We start from the raw sequence: 25,876 nt of genomic DNA, 5'->3' as shown, positions 1-25,876 counted from the left end.
AAATAGTGGAAAGTTTTATAGTTCTCACTTCAGTTTGCCAGAGAATGTTCTCCAGCAGGAGAAGATCATTATACTGTCTTCGCCAGTTGTTTCCACGTTGCCTAGCCAGCAGAAGGTCTTTCTCATATGCCTAGACAGATACGTGACAATTAAGGAAGTCCACCAAATAGAACATTGCAGAGTGGTTCACAGCACTATCATCACCACACAGACAATAGTGTGTCAGTTCACAACTGGTTGAGATAAATAGGCAATAAGGGAAAAGCTATAGTAAATGGATTTTAAGTGAAATGTTAGATAAAATGTTTAGACAACTTTCCTGTTCTTGCCCTTAAAATCCATTTGTACCAGCACTGAAGTACTAGACAAACCATTAAGATAGGTACTTGAGCATGAACAATGCAACCAGGGAATCCAAAAAAAGGTAGACCTCCCCCCCAAAAAAGGTTGACTTAACTGTTATTTCACTGGGATCCTTAAACCTTGTCCCTCCTCTTTAAGAAAGAACTGCCCCCCAAATTGGTGATGAATATAAACCTCCAAGCTGAATTGCCTGGTGTGTAGTATGCATGTAAGCATGACTCAAAGTAGAAGGAAGATGGAAAAAGAAAGAACTTCCCTCAGTCAGTTTAGGGAAGGGGTATGATTATTTTCCATGGATAAGAGACCAGCTTTCCTGTGGGTAACCTTGAAAGGCCTGGAATGTAGTACAGAGGTTAATGTGCTTGCCTTACATGTGGTATCCCTGGTTTGATCCCAGCACTACCAGGAGTGACCTCTGATCAGAGAGCCAGGAATAGCCCTTGAGCAGCCCCTGGTGTTGCTCAGTACTCCCCTATTCCAAATACAAATGAGTCTTTGGTCAGGTTTTTATTATTCTTCTCCCCTTTGTGGTCATGATTTTTTTCCCTGAATACTCACATATTGAGAAAATCCTGCATACCTGCAGGATGATAATAAAATAATAATAATTAAAAAATTTTTAAATTTAATTTTTAAATTTTTAAATTTAAAAATGCTTTTATTTTCTAAGTTTAATATTCAAATTAAATTTAATGTTTATGTCACTTTAAACTACTTCTACTTCTCAGTTTTGATTCACTTCTTTATAGTTTTTAGCTAACCTTGGAGGAACTGTAATGGAATCTCAAAATACACATGAAATAATCAAAATGGCTTTAAAGCTTTAAACTTGAATGTCACATACATTTGTATGCATACACACACACACACACACACACACACACACACTCACACATTTTTAATGTAAGTGTTCTCTGTCAGACTTCAGGAAGCCAAATCCAGTCAGAAGACTTTGAAGTTGAAGTAAGTGAGGAAAAGGCTGCCACAGGTTTGGCCCCAAATGGCTGGAAACCAAGACTCTTTAGGACTTCTACTCATAAAAGCCTTAGAAATTCACGAAAGCATCAGAGTGATCTTGATATGGAAACCAATGAACTTGTAAGTAGCACTTGACTTATTTTTGTTTCTTTGTTTTTGTTTGGGGGCCACACCTGGTGGTCTTCAAGGCTTACTCCTGCTCTTTGCTCAAGGATCACTCTTGGTAGTGCTCAGGGGACCATACATGGTACCATCAGCATTGGTCATATGCAAGGCAAGCTCTTTATTCCCTATACTGTCTCTCCAGCCCTGGGCTTAATTTTTTTTTTATTTTAATGAATCACCGTGAGATACAGTTACAGACTTACAAACTTGCATGATTATGTTTCGGTCATGCAATGTTTGAGTACCCATCCCTCCACCTTGCACATTCTCTATCAGCAATGTTTCCAGTATCCCTCCCGCCATCCCCATACCTCCCCCTCAACCTCTGCGGCAGGTACATACCCTTTTACATTCTCTCTCCTCCTCAGTGTTATGCTTTGCAATACAGCTACTAAGCAGCCATCATGTTTGGTCCATAGTTTACTTTCAGCCCAAGAACAGATGACTGGTTAAAGAAACTTGGTATATCTACATAATGGTATATCTACAATCACTCCACGGTCCTCCCGTTGTTCATCGTTTTGCTCGAGCGGGCCCAGTAACGTCTCCATCATGAGACTTCTTGTTACTGTGTTTGGCATATCGAATACGTCACAGGTAGCTTGCCAGGCTTTGCCGTGCGGACGAGATACTCTCAGTAGCTTGCCAGGCTCTCCGAGAGGGGCAGAGGAATCAAACTAGGGTTGGCCATGTTGGCTGTGTGCAAGGCAAACGCCCTACCGCTGTGCTATCGCTCCAGCCCAGTATATCTACAATATACTAGGAAAAACAAAATAATATTAGTTTAAACAAATTAAGAGGTTTTTTTTTCTTTTTCAATTAAGCAAATCCCCCCCCCCCCCCGACATAAACAAATCATATAAGTAAGAAGCTCAGGGTTTTGAAAGGTGCCTCCACAGTTACCGTGGATTCAGGCTCTTTTCATCTCTGTTCTTTCTCTTCTGGCATGTGACTTCCAATCTCCTCGAGTTAAAATGGTTGGTGAAGTTCTGTTCTTCAGAGCCATATTCCAAACAGTGGAAGAAACAAAGAGATGGTCCAGAATCTTATAATTTGGCATTGATCATAGTTTAGTCACATGACTATACTAAATTACAGGGGAGCATGGAAAATGAATAATTCTGCTGCATGGACTGCCTCTCTGAATTAGGGTGGATCACTCCTATTAAGAAATAGTGGTGTTGGGGCTAGAGTGATAGCACAGCGGGTAGAGCGTTTGTCTTGCACACGGCCGACCTGGGTTCGATTCCCAGGATCCCATATGGTCCCCTGAGCACTGCCAGGGGTAATTCCTGGGTGTAGAGCCAGGAGTAACCCCTGAGTGTTGACGGGTGTGACCCCAAAATAAAAAAAAGTGGTGAAGACCCAGATATCGCAAAGTTGTACTTTCTTTAACAGTTCTCACCTGAGAATATGGATAGTATTAAATTAAGCCCCGTCCCCAGAAAAGACATTTTCCTGTTTCAGAGATTTTATAATACATTTTAATGTTGTTTGTTGATAAAAAGCTGTTTATTTTTACTCTATGTTGGCCTGAGGAAACTAAAACTACTGATAATTCATCACATCTGTTTTTCTTTGTCCACATTGTATTTACTGAAGAAATTAGAAGAAATTTCTTAGAGGTATTAAACTTGGTTTATTAATGTAAAGAATAACTGTACTCTTGTTGAGTATATTGCATAATTTGTTTCTTCCTTTCGGCTGTCATCGTATCTACTATTCCTCACTTACTCTGAGAGTGGTGGTAAAGGTAAAGGTAAAGGTAAAGGCCCTCCCGTCGATCGTCGATTTGCTCGAGCGGGCCCAGTAACGTCTCCATTGGAGACTTTGTTGTTACTGTGTCTGGCATATCGAGTACTCTCGGTAGCTTTGCCGGGCTCTCCAAGGGGGCGGAGGAATCGAACTCGGGTCGGCCATGTTGGCCGCTTGTAAGGCGAACGCCCTACCGCTGTGCTATCGCTCCAGCCAACTGAATTATTAGTGTTTGGTATTTGAGTATGCACTTCTTTTAGAGAAATTAACAGAAAATAGTAAGAAGCAGAAAATGTCACAGTTAAAAAGGTTGTTATAAGGACCATCTTAAAAGAATAGACAATGAGCCCAAAGAGAAGAAGAAATTAAGTCTAATCAGAGGAACCTGGGAAGATTTGTTGGTATGTGTGTTTAAGAGTAGATCAAGGAAAAGGCTTATACAGATTGGAGAGCAGGACTTATTTGGGATAAAGGGGGGAAAAATGAAAGTATTAGGGAAATAGGCAGTTTGAAAAAAAATGACTAAGTAGAATCTTCTGTGATTTCTTTTTCACAGAGACACAAACATGACCTGTTTTATAAGGCTGTGGGATTCTATTGGCATCTTTCATATTTTGTTTAATGTTAAACTACTTTCCAAGTCAGAGTTTCTTCTTCATGTTGGACCAGATATTTAGTTTAACATTTTCTGAAAATCTGTATGTCATAGGAATTGGGCTAGTTTCAAGAGCTATAAAAACAGTTGCTACCCAAATATATTCAAAAATTAATTATAAAAAACATCACATTAAAAACTAAAATTCATTGTGTAGATGTACCAAAGTTTCTTTAACCAGTCATCTGTTCTCAGGCACTCAGGTTTTTTCCAGATTCTGGCTATTGTAAAGAGTGCTGCAATGAACAAACAAGTGCAGATGTCACTTCGACTATACTTTTTTGCCTCTCTGGGATATATTCCCAGGACTGGTATTGCTGGGTCAAATGGGAGCTCAATTTCTAATTTTTTGAGAATTGACCATACTGTTTTCCAAAAGGGCTGAACCAGTCGGTATTCCCACCAGCAGTGGAGGAGGGTCCCTTTCTTGCCACATCCATACCAACACGGGTTGCTTTTGTTCTTTTGGATGTGGGCCAGTCTCTGTGGTGTGAGATGATATCTCATTGTTGTTTTGATCTGCGTCTCCCTGATGATTAATGATGTAAAGCATTTTCTCATGTGCCTTTTTACCATTTGGATTTCTTCTTTGAGAAAGTTTCTGTTCATTTCGTCGCCCCATTTTTTCATAGGGTTGGATGTTTTCTTCATGTGGAGTTCAACCAGAACTTTGTATATCCTTGATATTAACCCCTTGTTGGATGTGTATTGGGCGAATATCCTTTCCCATTCTGTAGACTGTCTGTATTTTGGTCACTGTTTCTTTTGAGGTGCAGAAGCTTCTTAGTTTAAGATAGTTCAATTTGTCTATCTCTGTTTTCACTTGCTTGGCCAGTGGTATGACATCTTTGACATTAGTGTCATGCCATGACACTGAGGCTAATGGTATCTTCAAATATGTCACACCAGTGGCCAAGCAAGTGAAAACAGAGATAGACAAATTGAACTATCTTAAACTAAGAAGTTTTGCCCACTTTGTCTTCAATGTACTTTATGGATTCTGGTGTTGAGGTCTTTAATCCATTTTGATCTTACTTTTGTAGATGGTATTAGGCAGAGATCTGAGCCCATTTTTTTGCATGTAGCTGTCCAGTTTTGCGAGCACAATTTTTTTTTTATGTAGGAGTACTGATATTTATTCAGCCACTGATTAGCTGATTGTATTGGGCATAAACTCCACCTTACTTTTTTCCCATAATTTTATTTATTTTTCTTCTTATATTTATTTATTGAAACACTGTGGGAAAAGTTACAGAGCTTTCAGGTCTAAGTCTTGGTCATATAATGATCAAACACCTTTCCCTTCACCAGTACTCATTTTTCACCACCAAGAACCCCAATATAATCCCCCTCCCACCCCTCCCAATGCCTGCGAGGCAGATGATTTCTACTTAACTTTTCTCTACATTGATTACATTCATTATCTTGACACAAGATGCACCATTATTGTTTAGAATTTCCCCTCCCACCAATCAGAATTGCTGAAAAGGCATTGTGAAATACTTTGTTTTCTATAGCTGGTTATGAGAATAATATAATGATTTTGGATTTCTGCAAAGAGCCAGATAATTACAAGACTGGTTTCTGTGTGCCTGGTGTTATGGCTTTGCCGGAAAGCCACTTGTGGGGGGCAACTTGTGACCTCGGTAGAGTGTGAAGGACGAGCCGGTACCGCTCCCCTTCCCATGAGACTGCAGTTGCCCCTTCGCCGCCGGCTCATACCTGGCTTTCCTATAAGCTCAGAGGCAGCAGCCACCTTGCAGCTGGTGGGGGGTGGAGTCGTGGGAAAGGCAGAAGGGAGCAACCCCTTTCCCTCCCGGGGAAGCATGGCACTGTAGTTTAATGCACGGTTCATTCATTTTTATGCCGCAAGCTGCCGGGCTCTTGATTAAGTCCTTTTGCCTCTGGAGCTATGGCCGTGCCAGAGAGCCGCTTGTGGGGGGCAACTCGTGACCTCAGTAGGGCATGAAGGATGAGCCAGTACCGTCCCCCTTCCCATGAGACTGCAGTTGCCCTGTCACCACGGGCTCATACCTGGCTTTCCAGTAAGCTCTGAGGTGGCAGCCACCCTACTGCTCGGGGCGGGGGGAGTGGAAAGGTGGAAGGGAGCAACACCCTTTCCCTCCTGGGAAGGCATGGCACTAATTTAATGCATGGTCCATTTACTTTTCTGCTGCAAGCTGCCGGGCTCTGGATTAAGTCCTTTTGCCTCTGGAGCTATGGCTGTGCCAGAGAGCCGCTCATGGGGGTCAACTTGTGACCTCGGTAGGGCGTGAAGGACAAGCCGGTACTACTCTCCTTCCCATGAGACTGCAGTTGCCCAGTCACCGCCGGCTCATGCCTGGCTTTCCTATAAGCTCTGAGGCGGTAGCCACCTTGTATGCAGTCCAGATGTATTTCTGCCAAAAGCCGCTGGGTTTTGAGATTTGTTTCTGAGTCTTTGGGATCATGGTCGTTAATCAGCTTGATCAGGAGCCAGAGAGGCCTTTTGTAGGCGGTGACTCAGGGGTCTCATTGGGATAGGAAGGGAAGGGCCACTTCCACCCCCATCTGGTGAGACCCCACGTGTCTCGTCACTGCAGGCCCAAACCTGACTGACTGTCCAGTGGCCTTTGGATGATGGCGGTCACTGGGCCGCCAGGGGAAACAGGCCCAGGCACAAAACCTATTCCCACCTGGAGTGGCCCAGCACCAGTAACCTACTGCGGGAACAGGACGCATTTCTGCCAAAAGCCTTTGGATTCCGAGATTTGTTTTTGAGTCTCTGGGATCGTGGCCGTTAAGCAGTTCAATCAGGAACCAGAGAGGCCATGCCTCCAATTATATAGCTGAGCCAGAGTTGGTTTGTGTGTGTGTGTCCCACATACCTGACTTTTGGCCATTTACCTTCTTGGTAAACTTTGCCCCAAGTTCTTGGGGTCTGGCCAAAGGCACAACAGCAATTTTGGGGTATCTGAAAGTCTGATGTTGCCATCAGCCTGTTGATACACTCGCCTCACAGGTACAGATTGACCTGCTGGCGGCACCATACCCCCACCAGCACAATTTTTAAAAGAGGCTTTCCTTGCTCATCTTCACATTTCTTGATCCCTTGTCAAAGATTAGATGATCATATGTTTTGGGGGAGATGTCAGTATATTCAACCCTGTTCCATTGGTCTGCGGCTCTGCCTTTGTTCCTGTAGCATGCTATTTTAGTTATTACTGGTTTGTAGTAGAGTTTGAAGTTAGGGAGGTTGATTCCTCCCATTTTCTTTTTCCCAAGAATTGCTTTAGCTATTCATGGGGGCTTATTGTAGCTGTTAGAAAAGATGAAGTCATGAAATTTATATACAAGTAGTACTACATGGAAAGTATCATGCTAAGTGAAATGAGTCAGAAAGAGAGGTACAGACATAGAAAGATTGCATTCATCTAGGGAACATAAAGTAACAAAATAGGAGACTAACACCCAAGAATAGTCGAGATAAGTACCAGGAGGTTCACTCCATGGCTTGGAGGCCAGCCACACACGCTAGGGGAAAAGGCAGCTCAGATCAAGAAGGGAACACTAAATAAAGCATATTGGGAGGATCCTCCCAGGCTGGGAGATGCATGCTGAAAGTAGACTATTAGACAGAACATGATTTCCACTCAGTGCCTCTTTTGCAAACCACAGCACCCAAAAGGAGAGAGAGAACAAAAGGGAATGCCCTGCCACAGAAGTAGGGTGGGTTGGGGAAGATGGGGGATGAGGGGGATACTGGGATCAGTGGTGGTAGAGAATGGGCACTGGTGGAGGGATGGGTGCTCGAACATTGTATAATTGAAACCCAAGCATAAAAATTTGTCAGTCTACAACTGTACCTCATGGTGTTTCACTAATAAAAATAAAAAAAAATAAAATTCAGATATAAAATTTATTTCAGTGTACAAATAGAAAAACAATAACGATACAAGCTAAATTCTAAAGTATGGGAATAGTGGTTTTAAAAGAAGGGTGATGGAGCCAGGGAGATAGTACAGTAGGTAGAGTGCTTTCCTTGCGTGCGGCCGACTTGAGTTCAGTCTCCAGCACCACAATTGGTCCCCCTATCTTTTCAGGAAAAAATCCTAAGATAAGAGCCAGGATTAAGCCCTGAGCATCACTACCAGGTATGGCCCAAACATTCCTGCGCAGAGAGAGAGAGAGAGAGAGAGAGAGAGAGAGAGAGAGAGAGAGAGAGAGAGAGAGAGGAATTGGAGAATAGGAGAATAGGAGAATGGGGAGTGATGGCCAGGGAGCCAGGGATGTAGCTCAGTGCTCTCTTGCTCCTGTGTTGCATGTGTGAGGCCCTGGGTTATATTTTCAGCACTACACACATAGTGAGAAGGGATAAGATGGGGCTGGATTAATTTGGTTTCCTAAATGGGGACCAAGTGAGAGAAAAGGTAGCACTGGACAGGATTCTGGTAAGGAGACCGGGCCCAGGTTGTCTGGTTAATAAAAGTATCTTACGTTGGTAAGGACATTTGTCAGCTATTCTTAGATATTATCTTTTTTTAACCTGGATCCATCCCCGAGAGTCAGTACCATGTGGTCATGTATCAGAAGACTGAAGTTCAGCTTTTGTGGTCTTGCTACCCATGTCACATTAGTACAGAGCTGTGATTCCACAACTGGGACTTAAATTCTAATGCATTTTGTGATCAGATCCTGCTATTGTTCACTCTGCAGAGGTGAGATTAGAGACAGGCTTTTCAGGGCATGGAGATGTCAGCTGAAGAACCATTGATAATCAGCTTTTGAGCAGGGTCTGTAAACAGTGCTGCACATATTTTAATAATGCATGTATATCATAAATATATAATATAATCAATGCATTTATATTATAATTATGTTTATGTTATAATGTAGCACCCCAGTCAGAGTTCAATTCCTCTGCCCCTCTTAGAGAGCCCGGCAAGCTACCGAGAGTATCTCGCCCACACGGCAAAGCCTGGCAAGCTACCCGTGACGTATTCGATATGCCAAATACTAAATCTCACAATGTTACTGGGCCCACTCAAGCAAATCGATGAACAATGGGAGGACAATGACAGTGTCAGTGATAATGTAGCACCAACATTTTACAATGTAAGACAATTATCTTACAGTATTTGCAATAGTGGGTAGCTTTCTGCACACACTTTTCAAGTTCTTTCTGCCATGCTTTTTTCAAGTCACTATTATCACCAACTATTCTTGATATTCATGTTATTTTCTGATATTCATATATTCTAGGATGAAAATGTGCCACCAGTGTCCTTTCTGAAGGTCCTGAAATTGAATAAAACCGAGTGGCCCTACTTTGTGGTGGGAACAGTATGTGCCATTGCCAATGGGGCACTTCAGCCTGCATTTTCAGTCTTATTCTCAGAGATGATAGCGGTAAGCTTGAAAAGTCCATTTAGCAACTTGAATTAAATAAGTGCTCACCTACCCTCATCATTAGCTCTGTTCTGGAGTCAGCATATACCTCAGGTAATGATAAGTCAAAGGCTTATTATTTGCATTTAAGGAGAGCTGCCAGCTGAAACCTAAAGTGATCTTTTGAACCATTCTGAGGTATGATATCAATGAAAATGATAAAGTGAAAGGCTTTCTAATGAGCACTCTCCATTTGGTGAGACTAGCGTCATGCAATGACTCTCACACATTTCCCCCGCCCCCCCCGTTTTTTATTTTTTATTAATTCCCCGTGAGATACAGTAACATAAATTTCATGTTTGAACTTTGATCATACAGTCATCAAACACCCATCACTTCACCAGTACACATTTCCCACCACCAAAATCCCCAGTATTTCCACCCCCCCCCCCCACCCCATTCCTCCTCCTGCCTGTGTGGCAGACAATTTGCAAAGTATTTTTTCTCTACTTTAGTTACCTTCGATATTTCGAGGCCAGTCCTACCTCCCCTCATACCTGCTGAAAGTACAATTGCTAGACAATGTGTTTTGTATTGCTTGTTATATATATAATATAAAGCTCTAGGAATTCTAAGATTTTAATAATTAGGTTCTGAAGAAATCACTGCCGCAGGTTGCTCAGGTCTGAGATTCCCGTGTGTGTCTCTGGATCGTGGCCACGTGGGAGCTGGTGCTTCTTGCTGGCTTCTAGAAAATGGCAACCTCTGGAGCTCTTAGAGGGCAGGCGGTGGGACAGCGCCTGCCCCCATGTGGAGCAGCCCAGCAGAGAGGCCTATTGCAAAGTCCCAGGCCATCTCTGTCGCAAGTTGCTCGGGTCCGAGATTTCTGTATGTGTCTCATACACATTTTTAAAGTTAAAATTTCAATTTACCAAGTTGTTCATAATACAGTTGTTCCAGGAATTAAATGTTCCAACACCAATCCCACCACCAGTGTGACCTTCCCTTCACCAATGTCTCCATTCTACTGAAACAGACCTACAACATACAAATGAAATAATATTTCAAGTGATTAAAGCAGGATGGTATGATATCAATGAAAATGATAACGTGTATAGACAGATTGGAGATATTTCTTGGCAGAAGCCGTGCAGAGTGATGGGTGTAGGACTGTCGTCGAATGGTGGGATACTGCACTGAGAACAGCATATACAGAGGAAAAGGAGCAAACATTAAAATGTTTGATCACATATGCAGGGTTGCAAACGATTTTAATAACCACATGATCTTCATATTCAGAGGGGCATAGACAGAGCAGTGGTTCTTAGGGTGTGGTTGTGGCATAGCTAGTTGCTGTTTAAATCAGTGATCTTCAACCCTAATCCAGGGACCATGCTAGTTAGTCCGTAGGTGTAGAATGGTTAAAAACGACTGGTCTACACCTTGGTTCTAAATGCTGATCTGTGGACTTGTATGCAGGACAGGTACCAGTCTCCAGATGTAAAAGGTTGAAGAATGCTGGTTTAGAGGACCCAGAATGTCAGTTTGGGATGATGAGAAACTTCTGAAAATGGGTAGTCGTGAAGGTTGCAAAACAGCATAATGTCCTTAACACCTTTGAACTTTACATTTAGGATGACAAAAATTGTACAGTTTACATGATGTATATATTTTTTTCCTCAATGACAAACTTTTGGTTTGGATGGTGTCAATTAAAAGACTCATTTTTAAATAGCATGTTTAAATAATTTTTTATAGGAAGACTGAACAATGACTATGTAATCCAATGGAATAATTTTATTGTTCTTTTGTAGATTTTTGGACCAGGGGATGATGAAGTGAAGCAACAGAAGTGCAACATGTTTTCCTTGCTTTTTTTAGGCCTGGGGATTATTTCTTTTTTTACTTTCTTCCTTCAGGTATGTACTTACAGTGTGCCTTTCTTAGTGATTCTGTATTCATTGACAGAACTTGATCAAAACTGAATGGAACTCTCCATCCAATCTCAAACTGTAGGCTGAAATGAGATGCAAACACAGTTGTCATAAGTTTTTAGCAGGAGGAATTATAACTGTTCTGTGTGCTCAATTAAAGACTGACCTCAGAAAACATTTAATAGCAAGGCGGGGAAAAGGATATTTAAGTTTGTAGAACATCGAATCAGTTGGATTATACTTCTAGTTGTAAACTTGAAAATAAATCAGTGCAAATGCATTTTTGTTTTTTGTGACTACTCATTATAGAGAATCAGGTGACTTCTCTGATCTTTTCCTTTTTAATTGATGAACTATTTTAAAGAATATAATTGTATTACACCTAGGATAATAGAGATGGCCAAGTAGTTCTTGTTCTAACCTGACTTTTCTACCTAAACTTTTGGCTTGTATGTTGTCATCTAGGGCTTATTTGCTGACTTTGTACTGAAGGGTTCCCTAAAAGTACTCAAGGAACCGCATGCAGCACTGGGGATATAATCAGGGTTGGCTGTGTGCCAGGCAAGCTCCTTAACCCCTGTAATATCTCTCTAGTCCAAATTTTACCCCCCAAAAATAAAAATTGTCCTTTAACTCAAAAAGATCACACAGGTTTTCAAGATATAATCTATTAAGTCATTAATTCATGCACATTTTCCAAATCATGTTTCACAATGTTGGACTAATGGTTAAAAAAAGCCAAACTTTTTATCTATAAATCATTGTCTTGCTCAAAGCAACTGAATGATTCTACCACGTCCCAAGCTGTCACATGCTAGGGTGTGGAGTTATAGTAATGTGTTCAGAAGGCTGCATGAATTGTGGACTGACAGATAATGCTGTGGTACTCATATAAGCTGGCAACAATCTTACAGCAAGGCTGTAAAAAACAATGCAGTTTTTTTCCTGAACACCTGGGGCAGACTCCCCCTAGGAATGCTCAGCCATTCTTCAGGGTTGGTCTATAATTCCTAGGGGTTCCTCATTACACTGTACTCTTCGTATCAACACTGCATCCCATCCACTCTAGCTTCCCTTCAGTTTGGATGTGATATGATGAAAAGGATAAAAGTTGTCTGGGAGGGGCTGGAACGATAGTACAGCAGGTAGGGCGTTTGCCTTGCATGCGGCCGACCCGGGTCCGAACCCCTGACATCCCATATGGTCCCCCAAGCACCGCCTTTCTGAGTGCATTTACTTTTTATTTGTAATTCCTGAGTGCAAAGCCAGGAGTAACCCCTGAGCATTGCTGGGTATAACACCCTCCCCTCCCCCACAAAAAAAGTTGTCTGGGAAGGAGACCTGGAAAATCTGAGGATGGGCTCAAATAGTCCATCACATCCCTTGTACCATGTGTCACCTGAGCATCACCAGGTGGAGGCACTGGGCCTTGAACATTGCCAGCTGTGGACATCAAGGCTCACCATCACCCCACTATAGCCAGCTCATATGGAGGCTTGGGGGAGGAAGAATTGAACTACTTAAAAGAACAGTTTAAACTATTCAACGGATAATTTAAGAATTGAACCATTTAAAAGACCTAGATGCTGCAGACATCCTCCTTCACGCTATGCCAGCATTTCTCATCTGGGGCCATGTGAAAATCAAGAAACTAGGGGGGTTGGGGATAAGACTAAGGGGCAACCTGTAGAACTGGGGGCAGGGGATGTAGCACAGGATGGAAACAAGGTGCAGGGGGAGACAGAAAAAACTTTGACAATCACTACACAACAGGAGCCAGAATGTATTTCAGCATGGAGTTTTGTAGCTTTTATTTCTAAACATTTAGCTTAAAGTATCGGGAATGAAACGTTCTAGTTAAACTCTTTCACTGAAATGGTGTTCGTGAAAATTTTGAAAAGTAAATGCATTTTACTTTATTTTTTTTTAAAGTAAAAGAACTCAGAAGCCAGAACTGGACATGATGAATATGTTTTGTCTTATGAATTTTACCGCATGGTAGTGATTTAGTAGTAACATGAATTTTAAACTGAGCACTTTAGATTAGCATTTGGGTCTAGACTTGAATTAATTGCATTGTTGAATTTATTTGGAAGAAAAAATAATCAGTATGAATATGTCCACCTGTGTCAAAATACTGGCAAAGGTTCAGAGTGATAACAGCTTTTCCTCTCGATCAGGGCTTCACGTTTGGGAAAGCTGGAGAGATCCTCACCACCAGGCTTCGCTCAATGGCCTTTAAAGCAATGTTAAGACAGGTAGGCATGTGCCCTGGAGAAACCTTTCTTCAGATTTCTTCCATTTTAAGCCTCTTTCTGTACTTCTCTGCCGCTTTGATTTATGTTTTCCACCTCAAGGTATTCTTGCAAGAACTGGTCAGAACCCTGCAGATTTCCTGATCTTTCAATAGCCAACAACTTCCCTGGAGCGATAGCACAGCGGGTAGGGCGTTCGCCTTCCAAGCGGCCAACATGGCCGACCCGAGTTCGATTCCTCCGCCCTTCTCGGAGAGCCCGGCAAGCTACCGAGAGTATTCGATATGCCAGACACAGTAACAACAAAGTCTCCAATGGAGACGTTACTGGGCCCGCTCGAGCAAATCGACGATCAACGGGAGGGCCTTTACCTTACCTTACCTATCACAAGGGATAGCACTATAGCACTGTCCTCCTGTTGTTCATCAATTTGCTCGAATGGGCACCAGTACTCCATTGTGAGACTTGTTACTGTTTTGGGGCTTGTGTTAATTTTGGGATTATTTTGCAGTTATCTCTCTTCCATTTGGATATTTTAATTTGAAAATCCTGTAGCCTTCCCTGGATTGTATGCAGACCCAGGCTGAGTCATTTGAAACACCAGGTCCCCTTAAGTAGTATTATTTGTAGTAGTAGTAGTATTTGTATTAGTAGTAGTATTTGTAGTAGTAGTATTAATAGTAGTAGTAGTAGTAGTATTTGTAGTAGTAGTATTAGTAGTAGTATTTGTAGTAGTAGTATTTGTGCACCATGGGAAATTGTCCTGGCTTAGGTTCTCCCAAATGGTGAAAAGTAGACTTTTTTATTTGTGCTTCAGTTTTTGGTTTATTTTCCATTACAAACAAAAATTGTAGTTCACTCAAATTTTATTTTATTTATTTATTGATTTGATTTTGGGGCTACACCCAGCAGTGCTTAGGGCCCTTCCTCATGGCTCTTCACTTAGGAATCACTCCTGGCAGGCTCGTGGGACCATATGTGGTATCAGGGATGGAATGCTTGTTAGTAGTGTGTAAGGCACATGCCTTCCCCACCTGTATTATCATTTTAGCCCTTCACTCAACTTTCAGCCACTGTGTAGGAGACACTGTGCTGAGACCTGTCTTTAAGATGCATCATCTGCCCGCTAATTAAATTCACAATTAAGTCAAAGGCTGTATATATATATATATATATATATATATATATATATATATATACAGACATAAATTTTGTTTTTATAGAGAGGGTCAGACCATTGCTCTTACTGGCAGAAACTGCTTATGTTGCTGTCACAAATGGCACTCCCCCCAAAAGTACTATATTTTGAGCAAGTTAATAAACCATGTGTCAGCACCATTGACAGTATAGTTATGTGAGGAAAATTACATTACATGAAAGTATAGATGCTATACTCTAGATGCTATGGATGAGCAGTATCTTATAAGTAGTCATGGTCACAGTCCTCCTGTTATTCATCAATTTGCTCAAGCGGGCTCAGTAACATCTCCATCGTGAGATTTGTTGTTACTGTGTTTGGCATATTGAATACATCACGGGTAGTTCTTGCCAGGCTTTGCCGTGCGGGCAAGATACTCTCGATAGCTTGCCGGGCTCTCCGAGAGGAATCGAACTCAGGTCGGCAATGTTGGCTGCATGCAAGGCAAATGCCCTACCGCTGTGCTGTCTCTCCAGCACTTTATAAGTAGAAACATGCAAAATACATCCTGTTGGTCCTTGATGAAGAAACAAACTAGAAGCATGGTGAGAACCCAGGACTGATGTTTCTCCATCTGGGAATTACAAGAGTGAGTTGAGTTGGACACAATGCCAGTACCCTTCATGGGCAGTATGGTTGGTTGGTCTGAGGAGGTGTCTGCGGTGCAAGCTGAGGGGATTAGGCGATGGAACACAGCCACCTCTGCAGCTCATCAGCCAGCCCACCCTCTCCCTTTTTTTGGTGGAGCACCAGGGTTCAGATCCAGGTTTAGGGGAGGTTCAGGGGCTCTTCTCTCAGTTCCAATATTCAGTTTTAGGTGTGGTTCACTCCTGTGCCTTGAGGGATTGGGAGGAGTCATCTGATTTTCTTTTTATTCTAAACTAATTTTACAGTATATTTTGTGCCACAGGACATGAGCTGGTTTGATGATCATAAAAACAGTACTGGTGCACTTTCTACAAGACTTGCAACAGATGCCTCCCAAGTTCAAGGCGTATGTAGACTGTTCTTTGCTTATACCTTTTTAAAATTGTGGTCTGGAACACATATTGTAACACGGTTGTATTCCTTAAACTGCTATCATCAGGAAATAATAGAATTGTGTAAATAGTGAGGGGAAGGTTAAACTTTACAGTTAATTGATCCACTGGTTCTAAACTGTCATCAAGGGATCCAGGTTTCATCTTACTGAATGACCTTTCTTCTTCAAGACTGGCTTCATCCACAGGCACATTTCCAGGTTAACTGTAGCTGCTACAAATTCCTTTCTCAGCCAGTGGGAGAGCAAACATGCTTGTACTCACTTGCCCTTTTCCTTAAACCTAGTGTAGTTAAATTTGGGTCACATTAGCAACCCTGAATTCACAGCTGTATCCAGGAAACGTCAGCTCTTGGAAGAGCTGAGTACTTAAAAGTTTATTGATTCCCACAATGGAGGAGGCAGGAAGCACTCATCAGTGACCACTACACCAGGCCTCTTCCTAAGTGGCACACACTGGAACCCTTTCTTCTGTGTGCTTTATAGTGGATGGTGTCTCAGGACACAGGCACTTGGTAACGGATGGTTTCTTGCAGTGTCTAAGTTTCTCTCATATGTCTGAATCAAAAGTTCTTTAAAATAGCAAAGAGCACCTGGGGGTTGGTTTCTTCTTTGAAAAGTGCCTTCGTTGAAAAGTGCGACTTTCCACAGCCTCTCTCCAAAGCAGAGCTGCCAATTACTTGGTTCTGCCGTGCTGAATTTATATGGACAAGAGAGAAAGGAAAATTAGAAGGCATAAACAAAAGTCTGCAGAGGCTTCGAATTAAGTGCAAATGTCCTGGGTTTATTGTAATGAAAGGGAGCAAGTGTCAGGGCAGCCACAAAACGCTCTCATCATCCTGACCAGGAAGTCTGATGGTGCAGCTTAAAGATACAGTTATTCTCTTCTTTTTCTTTTTCAGGCCACTGGAACCAGGTTGGCTTTAATTGCACAGAATACAGCCAACCTTGGAACTGGCATCATCATATCATTTATCTACGGTTGGCAGTTAACCCTTCTGCTTTTATCGGTTGTTCCAATTATTGCTATATCAGGCATTGTTGAAATGAAAATGTTGGCTGGAAATGCTAAAAGAGATAAAAAAGAATTAGAAACTGCTGGGAAGGTAGGCCAAATAAGACTTCCACTACTATAAATATTGTCTTTAGATATGCCTTTTTGAATATCTATTGCAAGTACATATTTCAATAACTAAATGTGCTCAATACAACTAAAATGCTAGGTATGAATTAGTTTTCCATATTATTCATGTCTGCAACTTGAAAATGGGATTATTAAGTGTCACATCTATATAAAACTCTTAACATGAAGTTTTTATAAAGAATTTCTGAATTTCCAAAGTTCAGTTTACCCTTCATATCTGGGAGGTATTGTTAGGATAAATGTCACCTCAGTTTACAGATAAGGAGTCCATAACATAGTGACACTGGCACTGAGATTTGTGTTCACTAAGCCAGTCTCAAATGTGATTCATCAGTGGTACATGTCAGAGTCACTGTGTTAAAAAAAGAGAGCAGAAGTGAAGAGCTCAAAGCAGGCCATTTGCTCATACTTGAGACAATTCTAAGCTGTTAATTCTGTAAGGGAGAAAGCCACCAGAGGGCAGTACTGCTTTGATATGTGGTTCTATCAGAATGACAATTGGATGAACCTTTATTAGGGCTTAGTATTTGCCATGTACTGTGCAAAGTATTTATCTGCAGCAGTTTTTTATGACCTCACAATAGTCCTGAGTCAGGTACTAGTATAGCACTGCTTACATAAATAAGGAACTTGAAAATCAAGTTATAGGGATGGCTGTCATACAGGTCTGGGTTGTTAAGATAAGGTTTCTTTATGAGCTGAAGTGTCTAAATATAAGCATCTTATAAAAATGTATTTAAAGTGGATCACAGCCAGGCTTTTAAAAAATCACGTAATAGTCCTGTATTGTAATATCAGGAGGTGAAGCAGAAAGTGAATATAAATTATGATATCATTTCTTTAGCACCACACTTTAGCCTTTTCACTAATGTTATCTCTCGGAGAGCCCGGCAAGCTACCAAGAGTATTCGATATGCCAGACACAGTAACAACAAAGTCTCTAATGGAGACGTTACTGGGCCCGCTCGAGCAAATCGACGATCAACGGGAGGGCCTTTACCTTTACTAATGTTATAACAGTTGGCCTTCACTGTGCTTATGTGAGGTGAATCAGATTGTGTCTTCACCTCATAGAGAATAAAACATTTCAGCGTTGAGTAACATGCTTCAGTTGGAAAGGGTAAAGTTAGGTAGAGTTCCAACCAACATGTTTCCGTTAATCCAGTGCTGACCGATGAAATCCTTTCCTCTTTTCTCTTTAGCCACTTTGACTACAGTTCAGAGCAGAGTTAGTGTCTGCTATGGGGTTTCCATCAGAACACTGTCCTCCTGCTCACTCGGGGTTTCTGCTGGAGTCAGAGCTCTATAGACCAGTGCACAGTCCCCACATATGAGAAAAGTGGAAGGTTCACAGTTCTGGAACCTCCTGTCAACTGCTTGAGAAGTTGACGACAGTAGTTTTCAAGAGTTGGTCTGTGAACGCCAGCTTACAGGTGTAGAAGGACGGAAGAATACTCTTTTAGGGCATCTTTTTCATTGTCATCACTAGTTTTGATTTTCAAATTAGTTTTTACTTTATTTAAAGTTCAGAAACCTGCTTCTTTTCACATTTCATGAGGAAAAATTGAGAGTAGGTACAATGACAATAAGTGTTTCTTAGACCTGTTACCTAAAAGAAAACATCTGATACTAGAGAAGATGCCCAACTTCTCTGACCTCTGGCTCTTATTTTCCTTTTTTCAGTGGTGGGGGTTAGGGGGGAACCAAGTAACTCTATTCTCAGGCAACACTCTTAAATAGTGCTCCAGGGACCATATAGGATGATGGGGATCAAACCCCAGTAAGCCTCTTGCAAAGCAAGCACCTTACTTGCTGTGCTGTCTTCTTTCAAGTTGGAGGTGAATAGACAGCAAAGCCCACAAAAATGTGATTTAGGTCAGACAAGTGACCTTCCTGGTGTCTGGACTGGGGCTTAGATAAGGCTTCTGGTGTGGTCATTCTTGCCTAAAGCTGGTTCATTTCTCTATGGCATATGGGGTCACACTAGGTAACCTAGGTGCTCTCCAAATTTACAGTTTTGTCATATGGCTCATCCTGAATAAAATATGCCTCAAAACTATTTGAAAAATAATTTCCTAATTTGAAAGAAATAAAAATTAGTCAACATAATTTTTAGGATTGTTTAGAAAGATCCCATGGGTACTCAGGGGGACCCAGGGACCACTCCCGGTGATTCTTAGTCATCATGGTCCTGAAGATACAGTGATGCTCAGGCCCTGAAGTGCCAGCCACCAACAGAGTCACCTTGGGGCAGTGCTCATGTACCACCAGGGAAGTACTTCTTTTTGCTTGGTGCTGAGGATCATATAGGGTTCAGGTATATGAAAGGTATGAACTCTAACCCCTGTGCTATCTCTCCATCACTACAGCCCCATTTCTCATGAGGATTTGTTCTATGTTACAGATTGCAACAGAGGCAATAGAAAATATTAGGACAGTTGTGTCCTTGACTCAGGAGAGAAAATTTGAATCAATGTATGTTGAAAAATTGTATGGTGCTTACAGGTAATAAGCTACATTTTTGAAGAACCAATTTTTTAAGGTTGAATTATAGTCTCTGTGATACTTTTTAAAAATTGTTCCTCTAAACAATATGACCATAAACATGTCATTTCAATAATTATCTCATGGAAAATAAGTAGCTTTTTTAATGCAATTAGGCCATAGGACTGAATTACCACATTTTTTTAAGGCAGTAAGATTGGGTCTTCATGAACTGTAAGATATGAAGATATGGAGGATTTTTCAAATATTTATTTACCTGTGCAGGCAAAAAACCACTATCTGGGTGATGGTTCAGGATAAGCTTTCTTTTAGGAGTCATGCAAACCTTTTATCAGCATAACCAAAGATAAGAGTTGTTTTGTGAAGATGCTGCATTCAGTTTCTGGATGAAAGTCATGCAACCTCCTCTGAAAACAGTATCAAAGAACCGTTTTGCTACTATACTTGAACAATTTAAAAAAAATAGCTCCCAGAGGATCTATTGTTTATTGTCTGCTATTTCTTTCTCAACAAAGTCTGCTTTTATAAATAAATATGTTTGAGCAATAGTGAAATTGAGCATAACTTAAATGATATGTTCGTAAATTGGAATGGTGGTTTTCAGTCACCTATCTCTAAACTAGTGCCAGCTATAGCAGTTGAAAGTTTCAGAATCATGGTAGCACTGTAGCACTGTCCTATCTTTGTTCATCGATTTGCTCAAGTGGACACCAGTTTGTAATGTCTCCATTGTGAGATTTGTTGTTACTGTTTTTGGCATACGAATATGCCACGGGGAGCTTGCCAGGCTCTGCCATGTGGGTGGGAAATTCTCGGTAGCTTACTGGGCTCTCCGAGAGGAATAGAGGAATCGAACTCAGGTCAGCCACATGCAAGGCAAATGCCCTACCTGCTGTGCTATCGCTCCACAGAATCACTAGACAAGAATAATCACGACCATCCTGTTGTTCGTCGATTGCCTCGAGCAGGCCCCAGTAATGTCTCCTTCATCCTAGCCCTGAGATTTTTTTTTTAAAGTGCCATATTCAAGGCTCTTTCAGGGTTAGGAGAAGGAGACCCATCATTGTTACTGGTATTTGGCATATTGGGTATACCACGGGGAGTTTGCCAGACTCTGCCATGCGGGCAGGTTACATTCGGTAGCCTGCCAGTTTGTCCAAAGTAAGAATGAGATGATAAGATGTCGCGCGGCCGCACGCGGCCACGCGCTTCCGGGAGCTGAGTATGATAATCTCTGGATCCTGGCCATTGTTGGGGTTACACGGCAGTTGGTGGGTGTAACTGTCTAGCTACTGGCAGGTCCAGTCCCAAACCGTGCAGGCTTGGACATCTCAGCCCCGGGTCCCACACACCTGGGTTCCTCTGCCATTTCTTTTATGCGTGAGGCTCATCCAAGTGTGTGGAGAGTGATCCCAGCATGGCCTTGGCTGGGTCCCGGAGGTCTTCAGCTGTTGGGCCCTGGTGGAGACAGTCAGGCACAGGGTAGAAGCTCGGCAGCACATATACTAAAATTGGAACGATACAGAGACAAGAATAATAGTTCACTTAAATTTAAATAGGAATTGTTAAAATTCTTGATTTATTTTATCTCCTTAGTTCTGCATACTCGATGTAATACCAAAGAACAACCATTTACCTTAAACATGCATATTATCTTAATTTTAAAAACCTTTTAAAAAGCAAACAGCAGCATTTTTTTAATAGTGAAACACCATGAGATACAGTTGTAGACTTACAAACTTTTATGCTTGGGTTTCAGTTATACAGTGATAAAATACCCATTCCTCCACCAGTGCCCATTCTCCACCACCAATGAACCGAGTGGCCCTCCCAACTCCCAACTCCCATCCCCCCCACCCCACGCCACCTCTGTGACAGGGCATTTCCTTTTGCTCTCTCTTTCCTTTAGGGTGTTGTGGTTTGCAATAGAGGTACTGAGTGGCCATCATGTTTGGTCTATAGTCTACTTTCAGCACGCATCTCAATCCCAAGAAAGTCCTCCAAACACCCTTAACTTAGTGTTCCTTTCTCTATCTGAGCTGCCTTCTCACCTAGCATGTTGCCAGCTTCCAAGCCATGAAGCAGACCACCAGGTACTTACTCAACTATTCTTTGGTGTTCGTCTCCCCTTCTGTTACTTTATATTCCCCAAATGAGTGCAGTTTTTCTATGTCTGTCCCTCTCTTTCTTCTTTTTTCTTTTTTAAAAATTTTTTATGTAGGAGTACTGCTATTTATTCAGCCACTGATTAGGCTGATTGAATTGGACATGAACTCTGCCTTACTTTTTTTTTTCATTTTTTATAGATTTTTATTTATTGAATCACCATGAGAGCAGCTACAAAGCTTCGGGTTTAAGTCTCGGTCATACAGTGAAACACCCGTACCTTCACCAGTGCCCACTATCCACCAACCAAATCCCCAGTATACCCCCAACTCATACCCTGCCCCTACCTGTGGAGCATATGATTTCCAAATTACTCTCTCTATACTTTGATTACACTCAACATTTTGACACCACACCCACCATTATTACTTGGGATATTACCCCAACACTCAGATCTGCCGAAAAGGCAACAATTTGACAATTGTTTGTCAATTTGACAACAAGTAGACAATTTGTTTTTTATTACTGGTTATGAATAACATGTGATGCCGTGTGGCTGCAGTAGTGGCTGTCTGATTTTGAAATTCCGAAATTTCAACAATTAAATCTGGAGGGATTTCTTGCCAAAACCTACTAGGTTCCGAGATTTGTTCCTGAGTCTCTGGGATCATGGCCATTAAGCAGCTTGATCAGGAGCCAGAGAGGCCGTTTGTGGGCGATGACTCGTGGTCTCATTGGGATGGGGAGGAAAGGGCCAGCTCCACACCCATCCCATGAGGCTCCACGTGTCTTGTCACTGCAGGCCCAAACCTGAGTGTCCAATGGCCTCTGGTGGATGGCGGCCACCGAGCCACCAAGGGGAAGCAGGTGGAGGGACAGCACCCTTTCCCCCCTGGGGTGGCCTGGCGACAGCAATCTATTGCATGATCTGGATGGACGCATTTCTGCCAAAAGCTGCTGGGTTTCAAGATTTCTTTCTGAGTCTCTGGGATCATGGCTGTTAAGCAGCTTGATGAGGAGACAGAGACGCCGTTCTTGAGTGGTGTTTTGGGGTCTCGTTGGCATGGGGAAGAAAGGGCCTGCTCCACCACCATCCCATGAGGCCCCGCATGTCTCGCCACTGAAGGCCCAAACCTGTCTGTTCAGTGGCCTCTGGAGGATGGCAGCCACTGGGCCACCAAGGGGAACAGGTAAAGGCATGAAACCCATTCCCACCTGGGGTGGCCTAGCACCCGTAACCTACTGCAGAGACTGGACGCATTTCTGCCAAAAGCCATTGGGTTTTGAGATTTGTTTCTGAGTCTCTGAGATCATGGACTTTAAGTAGCTTGATGAGCAGTCAGAGAGGCCATTCGTGGGTGGCAACTCAGGGTCTCGTTGGGACAGGGAGGAAAGGGCCGGCTCCACCCCCATCCTATGAGGCCCTGCATGTCTCATCACTTTGGGCCCAAACCTAACTGTTCAATGGCCTCTGGAAGATGGCATCCACCGAGCCGCCTAGGGGGATCAGGTGGAGGGAGTCCCTCTCTTTCTAACTCATTTCACTCAGCATGATACTTTCCATGTAGAACCACTTGTATATAAATTTCATGACTTCATCATTTCTAACAGCTGCATAGTATTCCATTGTGTAGATGTACCAAAGTTTCTTTAACCAGTCATCTGTTCTCAGGCACTTGGGTTTTTTCCAGATTCTGGCTATTGTGAACAGTGCAGCAGTGAACATAGTGCAGATGTCATTTAGACTATACTTTTTTTTGGTAGGAGTACTGCTATTTATTCAGCCACTGATTAGCTGATGGAATTGGGCATGAACTCCACCTTAATTTTTAAAAATTTTTTTTTGTTTTTATATTTATTTATTGAATCACTGTGGTAAAAGTCACTAAGCTTTCAGGTTTAAGTCTCGGTCATACAATGATTAAACACCTTTCCCTTCACCAGTACTCTTTTTTTCACCACCAAGAACCCCAGTATACCCCCCTCCCACCCCTCAAAATACCTGTGAGGCAGATGATTTCTACTTAACTCTTCTCTACGTTGATTACATTCATTATTTCGACAAAAGATGCACCATTATTCTTTAGAATTTCCCCCCAAACAATCAGAATTGCTGAAAAGGCATTGTGAAATATTTTGTTTTCTATAGCTGGTTATGAGAATCATATAATATCACGCAGCCACGATTTTGGATTTCTGCAAAGAGCCAGATAATTACGAGATCAGTTTCTCTGTGTCTGGTGTTATGGCCATGCAGGAGAGCCGCTTGTGGGGGGCAACTCATGACCTTGGTAGGGCGTGAAGGACGAGCCGGTACCATCCCCCTTCCCATGAGACTGCAGTTGCCCCGTCACCGCCAGCTCGTACCTGGCTTTCCTATAAGCTCTGAGGCAGCGGCCACCTTGCTGCCGGGGCGGAGGGGGGGGAAGGCGGAAGGAAGCAACAACATTTCCCTCCTGGGGAGGCATGGCACCGTAGTTTAACGCATCGTCCATTCACTTTTCTTCTGCAAGCTGCTGGGCTCTGGACTAAGTCCTTTTGCCTCTGGAGCCATGGCCGTGCCAGAGAGCCACTTGTGGGGGGTAACTCATGACTTTGGTAGGGCGTGAAGGACGAGCCGGTATTGCCCTCCTTCCCATGAGACTGCAGTTGCCCCTTCACCACCAGTTCATACCTGGCTTTCCAATAAGCTCTGAGGTGGCGTGGTGGCTACCTTGCTGCCGGAGGGTGGGGGGGGGGGTGGGGTGGGGGAACGGTGGAAGGCAGCAACACCCTTTCCCTCCCGAAGAGGCTTGGCGCCGTAGTTTAATGCATGGTCCATTCACTTTTCTGCCGCAAGCTTCCAGGCTCTGGATTAAGTCCTTTTGCCTCTGGAGCCATGGCCGTGCTAGAGAGCTACTTGTGGGGGGCAACTCGTGACCTTAGTAGGGTGTGAAGGACGAGCCGGTACCAACCCCCCTCCCATGAGACTGCAGTTGCCCCTTCACCGCCACCTCACACCTGGCTTTCCAATAAACTCTGAGCCGGTGGCCACTTTGTATGCAGTCCAGATGCATTTCTGCCAAAAGCCAGTGGGTTTCAAGATTTGTTTCTGAGTCTCCGATATCATGGCCATTAATCAACTTGATCAGGAGCCAGAGAGGCCGTTTGTAGGCAGCGACTTGGGGTCTCATTGGGATGGGGAGAAAGAGTCGGCTCCACCCCCTGTGGTAAGGCCCCGTGTGTCTCATCACTGCAGGCCCAAACCTGACTATCCCGTGGCCTCTGGAGGATGGTGGTCACCAGGCCGCCAGGGGGAACAGTCCAAGGCACGAAACCTATTCCCACCTGGAGTGTCCCAGCGCCAGTTACCTACTGCAGAAACAGGATGCATTTCTGCCAAAAGCCTTTGGGTTCCGAGATTCGTTTCTGAGACTCTGGGATCATGGCCATCAAGTAGTTCGATCAGGAACCAGAAAGGTCATGCCTCCAATTATATAGCTGAGCCGGAGGTGGCTTGTGGGTGTCTCCCATAAACCTAACTTTTGGCCGTTTACTCTCTTGGTAAACTTTGCCACAAGTTTTTAGGGTCTGGCCAAAGGCATAGCAGCAATTTTGGGGTATCTGAAAGTCTGATGTTGCCATCAGGCTGCTGATGCACTCGCCTCACAGGTACAAATTGACCTGCTGGCAGCACCATACCCCTAGACTATACTTTTTTACCTCTCCGGGATATATTCCCAGGAGTAGTATTGCTGGGTCAAATGGGACCTCAATTTCTAATTTTTTGAGAATTGTCCATACTGTTTTCCAAAAGGGCTGAACCAGTCAGCATTCCTGCCAGCAGTGAAGGAGAGTCTTTTTCTTGCCACATCTATGCCAACACTGGTTGCTTTTGTTCTTTTGGATGTGGGCTAGTCTCTGTGGTGTAAGATGATATCTCATTGTCTCCTTGTTGTTTTGATATGCATCTCCCTGATGATTAGGGATTTAGAGCATTTTCTCATGTGCCCTTTAGCCATTCAGATTTCATCTTAGAGAAAGTTTCTGTTCATTTCATCACCCCATTTTTTGATGGGGTCAGATGTTTTATTCTTGTGGAGTTCAACCAGTGATTTGTATATCCTTGATATCAACCCCTTATCAGATGGGTATTGAGTGAATATTCTTTCCCATTCTGTAGATTGTCTTTGTATTTTGGTCACTGTATCTTTAACAGCAGCATTTGTATTATAAGTTTAGTATTTCACATATAAACATGTATGTGGCATTACTAGGATCTCATGATTTATTTTGAAGCTCATGAGAATTAGAGAATAGATGATGAAACTAACTTTTAACTTATTAATTTAAAGAATTAATAGCACTGTAAATTACTTGGTAATAATTACAGCACATAAACCATGGAAACCAGTTGAACTTTCCTTCTTGCC

General features: G+C 42.7%; 1 protein-coding gene across 5 annotated transcripts in view; it reads left to right on the top strand.

Moving 5' to 3' along the window:
- ABCB4 (ATP binding cassette subfamily B member 4) overlaps positions 1-25,876 on the top strand; it is a 75,217-nt gene that overhangs the window by 36,134 nt on the left and 13,207 nt on the right. For all 5 annotated transcript variants that reach the window (XM_056118641.1, XM_056118643.1, XM_056118642.1 and 2 more), the window contains 7 exons: positions 1,285-1,461; positions 9,158-9,304; positions 11,098-11,202; positions 13,398-13,475; positions 15,581-15,664; positions 16,612-16,815; positions 19,258-19,358. In XM_056118641.1, coding sequence (XP_055974616.1) covers positions 1,285-1,461; positions 9,158-9,304; positions 11,098-11,202; positions 13,398-13,475; positions 15,581-15,664; positions 16,612-16,815; positions 19,258-19,358 — 896 coding nt within the window. The remainder of the gene's footprint in view (positions 1-1,284; positions 1,462-9,157; positions 9,305-11,097; positions 11,203-13,397; positions 13,476-15,580; positions 15,665-16,611; positions 16,816-19,257; positions 19,359-25,876) is intronic.

This window comes from Sorex fumeus, unplaced genomic scaffold (genome assembly GCF_029834395.1).
Source record: "Sorex fumeus unplaced genomic scaffold, SorFum_2.1 ptg000037l, whole genome shotgun sequence".
NCBI lineage: Eukaryota > Metazoa > Chordata > Mammalia > Eulipotyphla > Soricidae > Sorex > Sorex fumeus.
This window is presented reverse-complemented; position numbering and strand designations above follow the sequence as displayed.